This window comes from Neovison vison, chromosome 10, assembly GCF_020171115.1.
Source record: "Neovison vison isolate M4711 chromosome 10, ASM_NN_V1, whole genome shotgun sequence".
NCBI classification, from domain to species: Eukaryota; Metazoa; Chordata; class Mammalia; order Carnivora; family Mustelidae; genus Neogale; species Neogale vison.
Window position 1 is genome coordinate 61,741,766 of NC_058100.1, and position 15,842 is coordinate 61,757,607.

General features: G+C 51.1%; 1 protein-coding gene across 2 annotated transcripts in view; it reads left to right on the forward strand.

Moving 5' to 3' along the window:
- Positions 1 to 15,842, forward strand: part of SUSD4 (sushi domain containing 4) — an 84,112-nt gene that overhangs the window by 49,341 nt on the left and 18,929 nt on the right. For both annotated transcript variants that reach the window (XM_044267440.1, XM_044267441.1), the window contains 2 exons: positions 1,847 to 2,020; positions 5,344 to 5,532. In XM_044267440.1, the coding sequence (XP_044123375.1) occupies positions 1,847 to 2,020; positions 5,344 to 5,532 (363 nt within the window). The remainder of the gene's footprint in view (positions 1 to 1,846; positions 2,021 to 5,343; positions 5,533 to 15,842) is intronic.

Consider the following 15,842-nt stretch of genomic DNA (forward strand, 5'->3'; position numbering starts at 1 on the left):
TGGGATCCTTGGGCCATGTGCCCCGTGGCGGCCCCCAGCTCCTGGCTGTGGACACAGGCATCTGGTCAGGAGTTCAGGGCATTCTGTGTGAGTGACTGCTGCTTCTGCTCAGCCAGCGGCCACGCGTTCACGGGCCGCAGTGTCCCTTCTGTCCACTGGCTTTACTCACTGATGCTGGCTGCCTGCTAAGGACCTGGGTCAGCTCCCGGAGAAGTCGGAAGCCAGTCAGGGGAACGGTGGCTTTGTCTCATAAATCAGCACCATGGGGTCAGTTGGCAGCTGGGGTTTTACAGAGGGGCGCCTGGATAAAGGTGTTTTTATTGGCTGTGACGTGATTCCCCGTTTCCATTAAGAAGGCGGCAGTGGTGCCAAGTTGTCACTTTCCTTGTGACTCCAGTCAGGATCATTCTGGCATTGACTTTGGGGGAATTTGTCTATTCTGGTAGAAAAATTTTGGTTAAACGTGAGAGGTTGGAAACCCCTTTCCACAGTTTGAAGCTCAAAAATGAGAGGTCGAACCGGAACCACAACAGTTTTCCATCAAGGACGCTTCCTGCGGAAGTTTGCAGACAGAGGGATGATGGGGCTGTCCCGGGGCTCCATGGCTGCACTTCCTCGACATTTCTTTGCCAGCCACGTGCGGAGTCCCGGAGTGCCAAGGGCCTGTGGGAGAATGCAGGGGTGTAGTCCCTGTTTTCCAGCTAATCTGGAGATGAAGGCAGATGCCACACCCAAGCTTTGACTTTGAATGACCCCGGGAAGAGATCATTCTGTTTTCTAGAGTCTGTTGTCAGATTCTTCATTGGTCCCTGTAAACCCAGCCCCAACCCCACATCAAAACTCCCGGGATGTGCTTTTTAAACCCACCTGTGTTCCCGGCCATTGGCTGCTTGGGTCCCTTCCCTCCGCAGCTTCAGGACTCCCGGGCTTAGGCCTCAGAGCCAACAGTTCATGGTCAAGCCTCCCACCATTCCAACCGTATGGTTGATCCAGAAGGCTTTCGGGAGTGGCTGAGAGACCCAGTCTTAGAGCATTGAGAAACTCTTGGAGAAAGTTTCTGTGATTGTCGAAATGCTGTTCTTGGATTTTGCTTCATTTTTAAAACTTGCGAAGCTTGGAGCGCAAACCCTCTGTACGCCTCCGGGCTGGCTGCACAAGGTTATGCGGGGACACACGCGGAATTGGGAGGAGACCGTGTTCGAAGTGGAGGGTTATAATTTATCCACTGTATTTTATCTCTTAATCACCTTCTGTGCGGACTCCCTGTTCCTGCGCCCCGGACGCTGGGCTACAGACGGCTTCCGAGTCTGTATTCTGCTCCAACCTACTTCCAGGAAGCAGGTCACCTACCTGTGGGGGCCTGTGTGGTGTTGGCGGTTGCATGTTCTGCCATGTTATTACCCGCGTGGAGCGGATCCGGTCGAAGGGAGGTGCCAGCAGGTGCGGCCCCCGCTTGTCCCTCACTGTTCTGCAAGGCCTTTTTTTCCCTTCTTTTTTCTGCAAGGCTTTTCTTCTGCCCCAGGGCAGAGGCGGTGGGCTGGGTGGGACCACATAACGGGTCATTGTGAGCCCCCAGCTCTGTCCTTCCTCTCTTATTTCCAAAATCGCCTGAGGCTCCTGCGTGGTGTGAAGGGATCCAGGCTGGAGGTGAAGCTCCTTTCATGGCTGGATTGGGACATCTTGTCCTCAGTCCCCTCCAGACCGGGGGGCTAGCAGTCCGTGTGCGAGAGCCTTTTATCACAGGGAAGCCTGAGGCCAGGTCCGAAAAGAAGAGCTTTGTGCCAAGCTGGGAAGCACAAAAGGCTGAAATTTAAAAAAATAACGTGTCCTTTTTATACCTTTGCAGATTGCCGTATCCCTCAAATCGACGATGCTGAGATTCATAACAGGACATACAGACACGGAGACAAGCTGATCGTCACCTGTCACGAGGGATTCAAGATCCGCTACCCTGATCTGTACAACATGGTTTCTCTGTGCCGTGATGACGGGACGTGGGACAACCTGCCGCTCTGTCAAGGTAGGGGCGCGGGCTGGGAGCACGTGCGTGTCTCTCCTCTGGGACGTGCAGGGAAGCAGGGCCCACCGGCTCCGGCCTTGGCGTCCCCACACCCTCCCTGCGGTCCCCACCAGCCCCACGAGCCCACCGAGAGAGCCCAGACCAGAAGAGCCCTTGTTCTTGAGCATGTTGACTTCTCCTTCACACCGAGAACCAAAAGTCTTTTAAGAAAGAGGCATTTTGTAACCAGGCTGTGAGCGCGATGATGAACTATGGCATTTTTAATGAAAACAGCAGAACGTTTATACTTATTTCAGTGGTGGTGAGGGTAGATTAAAGGCGCATCTTTACAGAGGCTATTTTTTCTTAACGTTATCCATTTTTATAATGCATGAGGAGCAGAAAAATAATCAAATTCAGATTTTATCCAAACTACACGGTAAATAAAAATCCTCTTGCCTTTTTAACATTTGCCTGGGCCAACACGGAGGACCCTGTTTGTGAAAATAAGTCCTCGCGTGCACATTAATTCTGATTTTATTTTTTTGACGTGTGACTTGAAAGCCAGTGCATAATTCATTCTTCGGGGAGCAGGCTTGTTTGCGCCGGAGCCTTGGCGTGTTCCAGTCGAGACGAATGCTGGCGCTGGGCTCGAGGTCATGGCCGGCAGGCTCTGATATTACTCTGTGTGCCCCGGGGTCGGAAATGAGTTATTTCCTTCTGTGAGGGCTTAAGAGTCATGCATGGCCCTTTGCAGAAACAAAGGCTCTGGATCGGAAGGACCAAGGGCAGCCAGGCCACCCCCTTGTGAGCTTCTCTGCTGAAACTCCCTGTGCCACGTGGCCTGCACAGATGACATTTCCAGGGATACATGTGCTCTGGGGGCACTTCGGGGGAGGCTGTGGAGAGCTGTTGCGTGCTCTGAGGTTGGGCTGAATGTTCACGTGAACGTTACCAACCACTGGTCCCTTTCCTTCCCAGGGCCAAGAACGCTCCCTCGGATGCCAGCCCCCTCTGCCTTCATGAATCCCGCATCCCCCACTGTCCCCTGTTCTCCTGCCCTTTCTAGAGGCTTCTTCCTCTTAGGTCTTGCAAATACCGTGCACCTATTTATGAGTTCTTTTGGTCCCTATTATTTCTTAAGAAATGCCTGAGGGTGGCATCCTCATCAGGGGCTCAGGTGTGGCCTCCTGCCCTGCTCTGTCCACCACCCTGCGCTCGCATCTCAGAGCGTCGCCCAGAGCCGGCTGGCTGCTCTTGGAAGGTGCCCTTCCTCGGATAGCACTGTCACCCACACCACCCTCCCTCAGGGCATGTCCCCTGGTCTGTGCCCTGACCTCATCTCCATGCAGAGGCAGGTAGGGGCCTGGTTGCCCGAGCAGTGACTGCCCAACATGGCATGGGTGTGAGGGGTCTGGCGGCATTAGATGGCCTGACACCTCGGAGCGCCAGGGGGAGCATGACTGGCCCTTAGCATGACGTCTCGTCCTGTGGCTTTTCTTTGCACCTCCAGATCCTGACAAGCCGGCTCGCCATTGCCTGGAAGTGTAAATAGAGGTTGCACCAAGCTATTGTGTCAAAGCCTGGTGTCTGCTGCCATGCTTGGGATGGGCTGTCCCCAGCCAAGGAGCATGTCTCTCTTTCCCTGGTTTACTACTGGAGTTACAACCCCTTCTGGCTTCTTTTGGGGCAGGCAAGCAGGCGGGCATATTCCAAGGCCATGTTTTGCTTGGGAACTTTGTGTTTTGGAGATCAGTGTCCAGACGCGCCTGCTGTTCACTGTGGGTCTGTCCGTTTTATATTCAGGGGACTCCAGCTTCTCTGTGGGAGTGGCCAGGAATGACACTCCTTCTTGGGAGGAGCCGTGGGCACTGTCCCTTGTGCTAGCTCATTTGAACGGCACTTAGGGACTCTGATATGGTCAGTTGTTCCTGTTGACATGCTTGTCTTACTTTTCTCAGTCACGAATTCTGTTTATTCCTGAGTCCCACTCTCCCCCTCCTCCCCAGCATTTCACTTTCCCTGTGAACACAGTTCATGTTCAGCTCAACGGGTAAATCCTTCCAGGCCGTGGAGAAAGGATGTGGCCACGTGTCTCAGATGTGGCCTGGGTGGTAGTAGGTCCATGGATCTCTGTGGCACGGGAAACTGTTGGCCCCAAAGGGAGCATTTCCCTAAGTTCTGCATGCCAGGACTGCCCTGGCCTCTCCCTGGTCTCACGCCGAAACATAGACCCCACGTACCAGCTCACTGACCAGGGCAGTCGGCGGAGCATGAAGCCGTTCGGGGCTCAGAATGTCAAAGCAAGCCAGCTCGGGAGCAGAGCTCAGACATCTGCTGCCATGGGCATGCTGTGATCCGTGCGCGGCGACTGGAAGGGAGAGTCGGGATTTCCATTATACATTATTTACTTCACACACAATTAGTTCTCCGCGGGAAGAGCCCCAGCTCTGCAGGGTCATTATTTCCTCTAGTGAGACCACTGACACCGACAGGAAATGCCAGGATTGCAGCGGGGGCCACACAGAACAGGATTCTGTGCCACTGGGAATGTTCCCCAGGCAGCTCGGGTTTCAACACGGAAAAGCAGCTTCCGTTTGGCAGAAGCAGAAGTGTGGGGACACAGACAGCATGGAGAATTCTGGGTGTGCTGTGGGGGCTTACGGCACCCAGCCCCATGCCTGCCGTGCATGTCCTTGGGCTCTGCGCAGACCCAGACCAGGAGCTCCTTGAGAGGGCCCAGCGGGGTGTGTTCTGAGACACCCTTTTTCTGGGTAGTTCTCAAGGCTGAGAACCATGTCAAGTGCACCTAAAATGCAAATTGATCTTCACGTGGCATCACACTGGGTCTGCAGGCCCCTGCCTCACAGTCCAAGCAGGGGACTGGGGTTTTTGCTGCCACCTCCTCAGACCCCCCCCAGGTGTCCTCATCATTGAAACAGTTGGGGTGTATGTTTGCTGCACAGCACCTCAGTGCTTCTCACCCCCAAGAGCATGTTAGCATCACCTGGGGAGATTTTAAAAAGTCGGGGTGCCCTGGCCGTGCATAGACCTAGGGCTCACAGCCAGGATCGTGTAGCTTAAAGGTTCCCGGGTGATTCTGAGGTGTATCTGGGGCTCCCTGATCCCAGCTGTACCCCCCCCCACTTCCTCCCTCTTCCCCTGGGCCTCTCTGTGTGGTTTGCAAGCGTGACGCCAAATTCTGCAACATGAATCGAACAGGAAAGTGGTACGGGCGTCTGGCTGAAGAGCCCTTGGAGGCGGGCAGGGGGCCAGGGTTTTGCGGGTCTCGCTGGTGCAGAGGGGACCAAGTGCGACCGTCCCTCCTCTTTTCCTCGCCACAGGCTGCCTGAGACCTCTTGCCTCTTCCAATGGCTACGCGAACATCTCCGAGTTGCAGACCTCCTTCCCCGTGGGGACGGTCATCTCCTACCACTGCTTCCCTGGGTACAAGTTGGAGGGGGCCGAGCACCTCGAGTGCCTACACAGCCTCATCTGGTCGACCAGCCCACCCCGGTGCCTTGCTCTGGAAGGTAATGTGTCCACTCTTCGGGAGGGCGACTCACAGTTACAGCGGATGCTCCTGCGGGAGGTGACGAGCTGGGAACCCTGGTCAGCGCAACTCCCGTTCCTTGAGTGCACACGGCCCTGAGGTGGGCCGTGAGGCTGGTCATCCCCCAAGAGGCAGGACCTACAGCTAGTCGTAAAACGGGCTTCCCCCGTCTGAAGCTTAAGGGGATGAAAGAGAGGAGCTTCAGGCACCAGAGGTTAAACCGTAAAATATTGCCAAGTTAAGTGAAATGTCCTAAAAATTAATTTTCCCTGCACGAAATGAAAACAGACTGTATTATGGCGTCGTTCATTTTCCCCTTGCTTTATTGTGTTGTCCGTGCTCCTCCCTGTTCCGTGCATTTTATGGCTTGGCTCGAGCCGTGGCTGGCACACGCTGGGAAGCCTGGAGCTGAGGGCTCCTTTCTTCCTGTTCTCCTCGAATGTGTGTCATTACCCTGAGCAGTGGTTTGCAGTAGTGAGGGGACAGGGCATCCAGGGACAGCAGCAGGCCCAGGTCTGAGGGGTTTCCTGCTAGCGAAGGTGGGCATACTGGTTCAGCTCTCAGTTTCATGTGGGTCTTGAAATTATGACTGAAGTCCACACGCTGATTTGCGTGTTGGCCTCTGAGCACAGTGTGCAGGATGGGTCTACGAGGGGGAAGAGGAAAACAAAAGCAGGCTCCAGTTAGGAGCCCCCTGGAGCTTTTCCTGGAAACAAGACACGATCACATGACGTTCTTTCAAGGGTGTGCATGCAGCAGGAAGACGCGGCTGGACCATGGGGTGTGTGGAGTGCTGACAGCCAAAAGAGGCCGGGGGGCGTCCTAAAGCAGTGCTGGGGAAGGGCTAGTGGGGGCCCCTGGGACAGCAGCAGGCATGCCCTCATGAGTCCGGCCTCCACCTGTCCCAGGTCCCTGGGGTTGGGCCTCCAGTGCATGTGGCAGGTAAGACACGGTATGCCTGGTAAAAGCTGAATTTCAGATAAATGACAAATCATTTCTTAATTTGAGTGTGCTCTCAATATTGCATGGGACTTAACTCATTTGTTAAATTCTTTCAATTCAAACATAACTGAGCATCCATAACTGAGCACTTACTGGAATCTGGGGACCCTCACCTGCAGGGATGGGGTGTCCCCCATGTCCAGAAGGGCAGGCAGGTAGAGGTGAGCCTGGCCCATAAGGAAAGGGGCTCCTCTGGGCCTGGGGGTGTCTCACTGCTCAGAAAGCCAGAACTAGATTGGGTGGACGGTGTCATGATTACGATTCTATCAGTCCGAGATGCCTGTTTCAAGATCTTGACAAGTTTGGTTTAAATGTTTTTCAATCGGTTACCTTCCGATAAGCTTTATTTTGAAACTTTGAGAGCTGTTTCTGTGGAGTCTGGAGGATGTGAAGGGAGCAAATGAAACAGACCCTGGTGTTAGTAGCTGGTAGCTAAGGTTGGAACACAGAGCTGGAGCGCAGCCCCGTCCTCCGCCAGCAAGGGCTATGGCCAGGGTGACCACTGCCACAAAGGCCACAGTGGCCTTTCCTCTGAGGTTTTGGTGTGCGTGTGCGCATGTATGGCTGCGTGCATGTGTGTGTGCGTGTGCGTACACATGCACATGTACACGTGTATGTACGCCATGTGTATGTGTTGAATAATCTTCGCATGTCTGCTCTCCCTGTAAAGTATCTGGTGGAAGCACTCGTGGGACCTTGAACTGCTAACTGGGCAAAGATGCCAAAACTGGGATTCAGAACCAAGAGGCACAGCACCGACTGAAGGATTTTTGTGTTTCGAGACTTGATAGAAACGGGGCCAAGTTGAATGATGGGTTGGGGTACCAGGCAAGGATTCATGGAAGATTATCCAGATGCATCAGATGTTGCTGCTTCCTCGGCCTTACTGGAATCATATGCGGTCTTTGAAAGGAGGAGTCATGCTGTCACGGGGCACCCGTTGTCAGTGACCCATCCCCAGGGACTCTGCCCCTTGCCCTCTGTCACCTGGTTCCTTCTTCAGTTTCCCATCTTTCTTAGCAGTCTGATTTTTCTTGATGTCCCAGGGAAATCCACTGCATGGTGCTGGGAAGCATGGAGCCTTCAGGGGCTTTTAAACGTAGGGGTGATCTGACCCCTGAGTGCCTGGGTCTGGTTGGCTGTGCCAGGGAATTGGTTCCCTTCCGTTTTGGGGCTCCCCGGGACCCACCAGTGCATCGGCTGTGGTCCCCACCCCAAGCCTTCTCCACACCCACCAACAGCCAGGAGATGGGGTCCCCAAGTGGGTCGGGAGGCAGCGTGCAGTGTTGAGCAAGAGCATGGACTGACGTCCGACTGGCCGGGCTCACATCGTGGGTTCCCACACGATGGCTTTGCTGTGGGGTGCATCACTTAGCTCTGTCAGCCCTGTTCCCTCCCCTGTCGCATGGGGCAGATGGTCATCGTGCCTCCTGACACCGCGAGAATCCAGCGTGAACATCACACATTTAGGGAGGCATGTGGCACATGCTGGGTGTTCCCTCCAGGGCCACCGTTATCATTCTTCTCGGAATTCTGTGCAGAGGTACATTAAATAAATAAGTGAGAACCTGGGTGTGGCCGTGTGAGCCCAGTACCCACACTTCTGTGCACACTCAGGATCATCCAGGGTGTTCTGGTGCTCGCGTGGAAGGTGAATCCCACGTGTCAGGAGGAGGTGCTCAGCAGCACCAGTGATGCCATTGGTTCTGAGAGCTTAGCATGTGACCAGAGGTTTGATGTGGCAAGCCACTTAGCGCCTTGTGAGACAGGCGCTGGTTTTGACCCACTTCACAAGATGGGCCAGCCCGGGCCTGTAAAGTTCCAGAAACTCAGCAAGTGACATAGCTGGGAAACGGGTGCACTGGGACCCCGACAGGGGTCCCGGTTCTGTCAGAGCTCGTGCGTGTTATCATCAGGGTACATGACCTAATGAGCTTGTTCTGATCACTTTGCAGCCTCGTGGGCAAGCAGCGTGATGTTTTTATAACCTTTTCTTGCAGAGTCAGCAGTTTGGAAGCAATAACACGTAGGAAGGGGTTCGTCTTTCTAGACTGGCTGCTGACCCTGTGGAGCTCTCCACCTCAGGGGATGTGTGGCGGACAAGAGCCGCTCACTGCTCCCCTGGCACCCCATGTCCCCATCATGTGCAGAGCCTGGCCAGGCTTGTATCTCCTCTCACAGGCCCGGATGGACACCGCAAGGGTGACATGACGTTTCTGGACCCTCCATCTCTTTGGCTGTGGCGGCTCTTTCTGCCACGTGGGGCCTCCTGTCCTCCGTGGGCCGTGGGGCATCTTCTGAGATCAGGCCTCTCTGGCACTGGCGTCAGGCATCCCCACACACCTGTCAGCAAGCCCAGAATGGATGCCTCGCTTTGTGAAGGAGTTTATGCTTTGGAAGGAAAAGCTCTGGCAGCTTCTTCAAAGGTACGGGTTGTATTTTCTGATGTCTGTGCACTTGTACTGAGAGTAGACGCCCCTGGAGCCTGTGTTCCCTGCAGCTGAGCTGGGGGCAGTGGATAAAGCAACAGAAATCGTGAGGTCTTGAACCAGGTTGTTGGTCCATCCTTCAAAAATAGATGTGTGCATATAAATGTTCTTGGCCAGAGCTCCACACATCCCCGGGTGCCAGCCTGGCTCACTGCGGCCTCAGGATGATGACCCTATGCATCGTCCATTCTGCCTTCATCCCTTTCTGTCTCTTTCTCCCTCTCTCTCTCTCTCTCTCACACACACACACACATAATCCAAGACATCTTTAGAAAAACAAAGAAACTCCTGACCTGTAACAATGAATGTGGGCATTTTCATATTTACAAGTGCTAGGACTCAGTTTATGTTGTCAGTGGTGTGTCCTGAACACCTGCTAGGCACAGGGCAGCACCAGAGTGGGCACTGGGGAATGACAAAGAAAATACCAGAAGTAATTTGTTATTCCAAAGAATTTATACTCTAATGGGAAGAAGCAGGTGATAAGTCCCCTTATCCAGGGCCCAGTGCCATTCCAGACATTCCTTGTTTGGCGCGGCTACCTTTACCCCAGGGCACATGAGTGTCTGTGCATTTGGGAGGGGTGGAGTGACAGTTCCTGCAGGTGGTATCACAACTGTAAAAGGAAAATTTCTACCTGGGGATTTCCTGGGGTTTTGTTTCTTTCTCCTGGAGACAGAACAGAAGTTAAGTTCTCTCTTGGCTTGAGCTTTGGAGGAAGAGGAGTCTGAGCATCTCACTCCTATGGAGGGCTACGCATTTTGAAGGTTGGTGGGACTCGTTGGCCTAGGCAGCATGCTTCTGTTTGTGTGAGGATGCCAGCCCAGTGGTTGAAGGGTAGTAACATGGATGATATTGAGGGGTGTACAAATAAGTCAGTGAAAGACCTGTGCAACAGTACTTACACAGGGACTAGCATGCACCCTAGGGCTGTCAAGGAAGAGGCACTAACTGCCCAGAATTCTTCCCTACGTGGGGAAGAACCATCCAAAAGCCTTAAGTATCCAGAACATTCTCCTCACATTCAGGTTTTCTAATGGCCTGGAAGTAGCTCAGAGTGGTGGGGATCTGCTGACTGGCATTCCTGGCTCAGGTCGCCAGCAGAGGTCCCATGACTACATCTTTGAGGAGGGTGGCAAACACTGGGAAGGCCGATGGTTGAAGCTCAGACGTGGAACTTGGAATCCTTGATTGTGACTGCCCGCCCCCCCACTCAGTTAAAGATTCTTTGGTCTCCTACTGTTAAGTTAGAGAACTAGATCCTTTAACTAGAAGTCCTTCTTTTGGTAGGTATCTATGGAAAAAGATGGAATGAAATCTAGAAAGGATCAAGATTTGCCATGTCATCCAGGGGACCCCCACATCTCCTGGTCTAGAGACCAGCAAGGGTCACAATTTTGGCCCATAGGACTGTATATATTTGCAGACTTTAAAAGCTGCTGCCTGAGGCTCTGGCTACCAGTCAGCCAAAAGCAATGTACTAAGTGAGATTCCTACTGACAGGTCTTGGCATACCTTTGATGGGGAGACTTATCAAGAATAGATCAGGCAGTTTAAAAAATCACAGAGGTTTGAGAGACAGCCAAGAGCTAGGGCAGGGTGACAAAGAAGTTTCATCACCTCCAAATGTCACTCCAAGATGGAGAGAGGTAGCTGTTTCACCTACCCATAAAAACAAACCCAGAGAATCAAGCAAAATAGGACACAGAGAAATATGTTTCAGATGAAATAGCAAGATAAGACCCAAGAAAAAGACCTTAGTGATACAAGGCTAAGTAATCCTTCTGACAAAGAATTCAAAGTAATGGTCATAAAGATACTCACCAAACTCAGGAGAAGAATGGATGAACACAGTGAGATCTTTAACAAAGAGACAGAAAACAAGAAAGTACCGAACAGAAGTCACAGACCTCAAAAATACAAGAACTGAACTGAGAAATATACTAGAGGGGCTCAACAGCTGATGAACAGAAGAACAGAAGATATAGAAGCAGTGGAACTCACCCAGACAGTGCAGCAAAAAGGAAAAAGAGGCTTTACAAATGTAGATAACATAAGGGATCTCTGGGACATCACATGGAATAACATCCACATTGTAAGCATCCCAGAAGGAGAAGGAGGGGGAGAAAAATTACTTGCAGAAAAAAATTTGCAGCCCCAAATTTCCTTCATCTGAGAAGGAAAGAGATGTCCACATCCAAAAAACCCAGGGAGTGCCAAATTGGATAAATCAAAAGAGCTCCCACATGAAGACACATTATAATTAAAATGTCAAAGGGTAAAGAGAGAATCTTAAAAGCAGCAAGAGAGAAACAGCTTACTACATGCAAGGGAAACCCATGGGCTATCAGTAGATTTCTCAGAAACTTTGCAAGGCAGAAGGGAGCAGCAGGACATATTCTAAGTGCTGAAGGGAGAAAATGTCCAACCAAGAATACTCTATCCTGTAAGGTTGTCATTCAGAATGAAAGGGGAAATGAACAGTTTTCTAGACAAACAAAAGCTAAAGGAATTCACCCCTACTAAACTGGCCTTACAAGAAGTGATTAAACTGAAAAGAAATGGCACTAATTAATAACAAAAAAATATGAAACTAAAAACCTCACTTAAAAGAATAAATATATAGTAAAGGTAGTGGCTTAATTACTTATAAAGCTGCTTTGAAAGTTAAAAGACAAAAGTAACAAAATTAACTGAAACTACATTAGTTAGTTAGTTAACAGATACATAAAATAAAGCGATACAAAAGGTGACAACATAAAAATGTCCTGTTCTGGAATGCATTCAAATTTATGTTGCTATGAACTTAAAATGCACTGAGGTAAATATAGGTACATGTATGCAAACCTGACGGTGACCATAAAGCAAAAATGTATAGTAAATAGACAAAAGAGAGTTGGATCTGAACATAACACTTGAGAAAGTTCTCAAACCACAAGGGAAGAGAAAAAGAGAAGAAAGGAACAGAGAGAAACAACAGCCAAAACCCCACAAAAAAGCAGTCAGTACACACCTATCAGTAATTACCTTAAATGTAAATGAACTAAATTCTCCAAACAAAAGCCAGGGAGTGGGTTAATAGATTAAAGGGGGAGACTCACGTTTCTGCTGCCTACAGAGGACTCCCTTCAGAAGTCAGGACAGGGACTGAAAGGGAAGGGCGGAAGAAGTCATCCCATGCACGGGGAAGTGAGTGGGAAAACTGGGGTAGCAGCAGCAGTTCTGTCAGAGACTTGGAGACAAAGACTGTAACAAAGGACAGTGAAATATCCTTGACTGCCGTACTACAGAATGATAAATGTGCCAATTTATCAAGAAGAGGGAGCTTTTATAAATGTGTTTGTACCCAACACAGGAGCACCTAAATATGTAAAGAAACATTAAAAGATCCAAGGGGAGAAGTTGATCCAGCTGATACAATAATAGCAAGGGGCTTTAACATCCCATTTACGTCAGTGGGTGGTTGTTAAGGAAAGGACAAAAAGTCAATCAGGAAACATCAGTCTCTATCAACCCATTAAGCCAGATGGATTTAACAGGTATGTGCAGACTGTTCCATCCAAGCATAGCAGGATACTCATTCTTCTCAAGGACATGTGGTGTGCTGCCCAGGGCAGGTCACCTGTTGGGCCACAGAACAACTTTAGTGAACACAGGAAGACCGAAACCTTTCAAGCATCTTTTCTGAACTGAAAGGTAGGAAACTAGAAATCAGGGACAAGAAGAAATCTGGAAAAAGTAGATATGTGGAGTAAACGATATATGACTGAACAAGTGCTGGGTCATAGGAGTGTGGCCAAAGAAAATGGAGATGTGCCATGGTGAAATCCATAGGACATGGCAAAAAGGGGTTCTAAGCGGGAATTTCATGACAATACAGGCCTACCTCCAGGAGCATCTCAACAGTTTAGCATCACAGCCCAAAGAACTAGAAAAGAAACAAATATCCAGTGTTAGTAGAAGGAAGGAAATAATAAAGATCAGAGAGGAGGGGATGCCTGGGTGGCTCAGTGGGTTAAGTGTCTTAGATGGAGTCCCTGCATCAGGCTCCCTGCTCAGCAGGGAAGCTGCTTTTCCTCCTGCCTGCTGCTCCCCCTGCTTGTGCGCACATGTGCGCGTGCTCTCTCTCTCTCTCAAATAAATCTCAAATAAAGATCAGAGAGGAAAAAATGGCTAAAAGGACAACAGAAAGATCAATGAAACCAAGAGTACGTTCTGTGATAAACAAAACTGACAGACCCTTAGGTCGACTCCCCAAGAGGAAAAAGAGAAAGAGCTCAATTAAATAAACTCAGATATGAAAGAAAAGTTTTTACTGATACTCCAAGAAATACAAAGGCTTGTAAAAGACACTATGAACAATTACACGTAAGCCGGTTTGACAACCTGGGAGAAAGGAATACATCCATGGAAACTTAAAATCTTCCCAAACCGGGGGCGCCTGGGTGGCTCAGTGGGTTAAGCCGCTGCCTTCGGCTCAGGTCATGATCTCAGGGTCCTGGGATCGAGTCCCGCATCGGGCGCTCTGCTCAGCAGGGAGCCTGCTTCCTCCTCTCTCTGCCTGCCTCTCTGCCTATTTGTGATCTCTGTCTGTCAAATAAATTTAAAAAAAAAAATCTTCCCAAACCGAATCATGAAGAAATGGAGAGTCTAAATAGGCTGATGACTAGGAAGGAGATAGAGCCAGAAATCTCAAACCTCCCAGCAAACCAGAGTCCGGGACAACACACGTTCCGCAGGGAATTCTACCAAACATTCAGAGAAGATTTAATACCTGTTCCTCTCAAAGTCTTCCCAAAAGCTGAAGAGGAGGAAATGCTTCCAAACTCATTTTGTGAGGCTAGCATGACTCTGATCCCCAAACCAGACAAGGACACCACAAGCAGAAAAAGTTACAGGCCAGTATCCCTGAGGAACATAGACGTAAAAACTCAACAGAATATTAGTAAACAGAGGCAAAGGGCCAACAGACACACGACAAGACGCTCAGCATCACTCACCGTCAGGGAAATAAAACCAAAATGACAGTAAGATCCCACCTCACACCTGCCTAAGTGGCTAAAATGAACAACACAGAGATAATAGGTGTCAGCAAGCTTGCAGAGAAAGGGGAGCCCTTGTGCACAGTTGGTGGGCATGCAAGCTGGTGCAGCTGCTCTGGAAAACGGGATGGAGGGTCCTCAAAGAAACTGGAAATAGGAGTACCCTATGATCCAGGAATCACACTGCTGGGTATTTACCCAAAGCAAATGAAAATCTATGCGAAGGGAAACATGCACCCCATGTCTGTAGCAGCGTTATCCAGAACAGCCAAGATACGGATGAGTCCGAGGGTCCATCAAGTGATGAGTGGATGAAGAAGTCGTGATATGTGTGTATACAGTGGAACATTGGTGAACTGTCAAATTAGGAATGCGATCTTGGCACATGGAACGGCTTGGATGGACCAGAGGGTACTAAGTGTCAGGCAAAGTCAAATACCACATGATTTCACTTAAATGTGGACTCTAAGAAACTCTGGTTGCCAGGCTCACTGTGGCGGCCATTGTGCGGTGTGTGTAGACACCCAGTCCCTGTGTTGCACAACTGGTGTGATGTTGTGTCATAGACTCCACAGAAGGAAGGAGGAGGCGGGAACACAGCCATCCGTCCAGGAAGGTGGGGGGCCTGGGGGTTCTTGTGCTTGTTTTTCCCAAATAGGGACGCAGCCACTCCACTTGCCATGACTGGGGCAGGGCTCCCCAAGCAGACCTCCTCCACAGGCGTTTTCCCAGGAGCAGGCAAGCTGGACCTCGTTAGAAGCTGGACATCGGAGTTTTTACATCCGACCAGTCCCACAGCTGAGGATGCCGGCGCTGGTTTCCGCCCTTCACTGGCCGGTTTCAGACCTGATTACAGGGAATGTGCATTTCGATTTCCTGAGAACCCACCAGCGCCGAGGGGGCCTGGGTAGGCCCACAGCCTTCTCCAGAGAAAGAACAAAAACAGGAGTCCGAAAATCCCTGTTTAGCCGAATGTGAAATCCCTGGAAATGTTCCGATTTAGGATCAACACTGAACGCTGGTGTGGACATGGAGGCATTGTCCAACCCCCTCAGGTCCCAGACGACCCCATGCACTTTCCCTGGCAGGAAGCACCTTGCAGCCGTGAAGTGAACCCATGAAGGGGGCAGGAGACAGGCAGCAGGGAGTCAGGGCCTTGTCACATGGGACTTGCCCTGCTCAGGGCAGCCTGAGGGCTCCTTGAGGTCCGGGATACACTCAGGCCATTCCAGTCCCGCTGGGCCTGTGTCCTTCTCATCTTACACGAGAAAAAGTCGGAGCACATGAAGGGTTCATCTGGGATGCGATCGTGTGTCATTGTGTTACCTGCCAACCAGCTGGGACGGTCTCCGCGTGGGGCTGGTGCCCCTCCTGCCGCCCCCACCAGACCAGCAAGCTGGGGAGTATAGGCTTTCTCTGCCCTCCTACACACGAGCCCCAGAAAGTGCAGAACTGTGTCCCTTCATTACCTGGACACTCTCCTGCCCTGGCTGGACTGGTGGGACCGAGTCACCGCGGGATTGACGTGCTGAGTCTGGACCATCAGTCATGGAATTCGGAGTTGGGGATGCCTCAGACGTCTCCGGAGAGACTTTCTCCCCAATCCCCCATGCCCCAGTGCCTCCTTTGCAGAAATGAAGCAGCATGGACAGAACTGAGTGGCCGTGTCCCAGGCCCGGCCGGGTGTGCAGGTCCCTCACATGGGGCCCTCATGGCTCTCTGTCCCGTCCTTCCTCCCTTGCACTTTGCACCAGGAA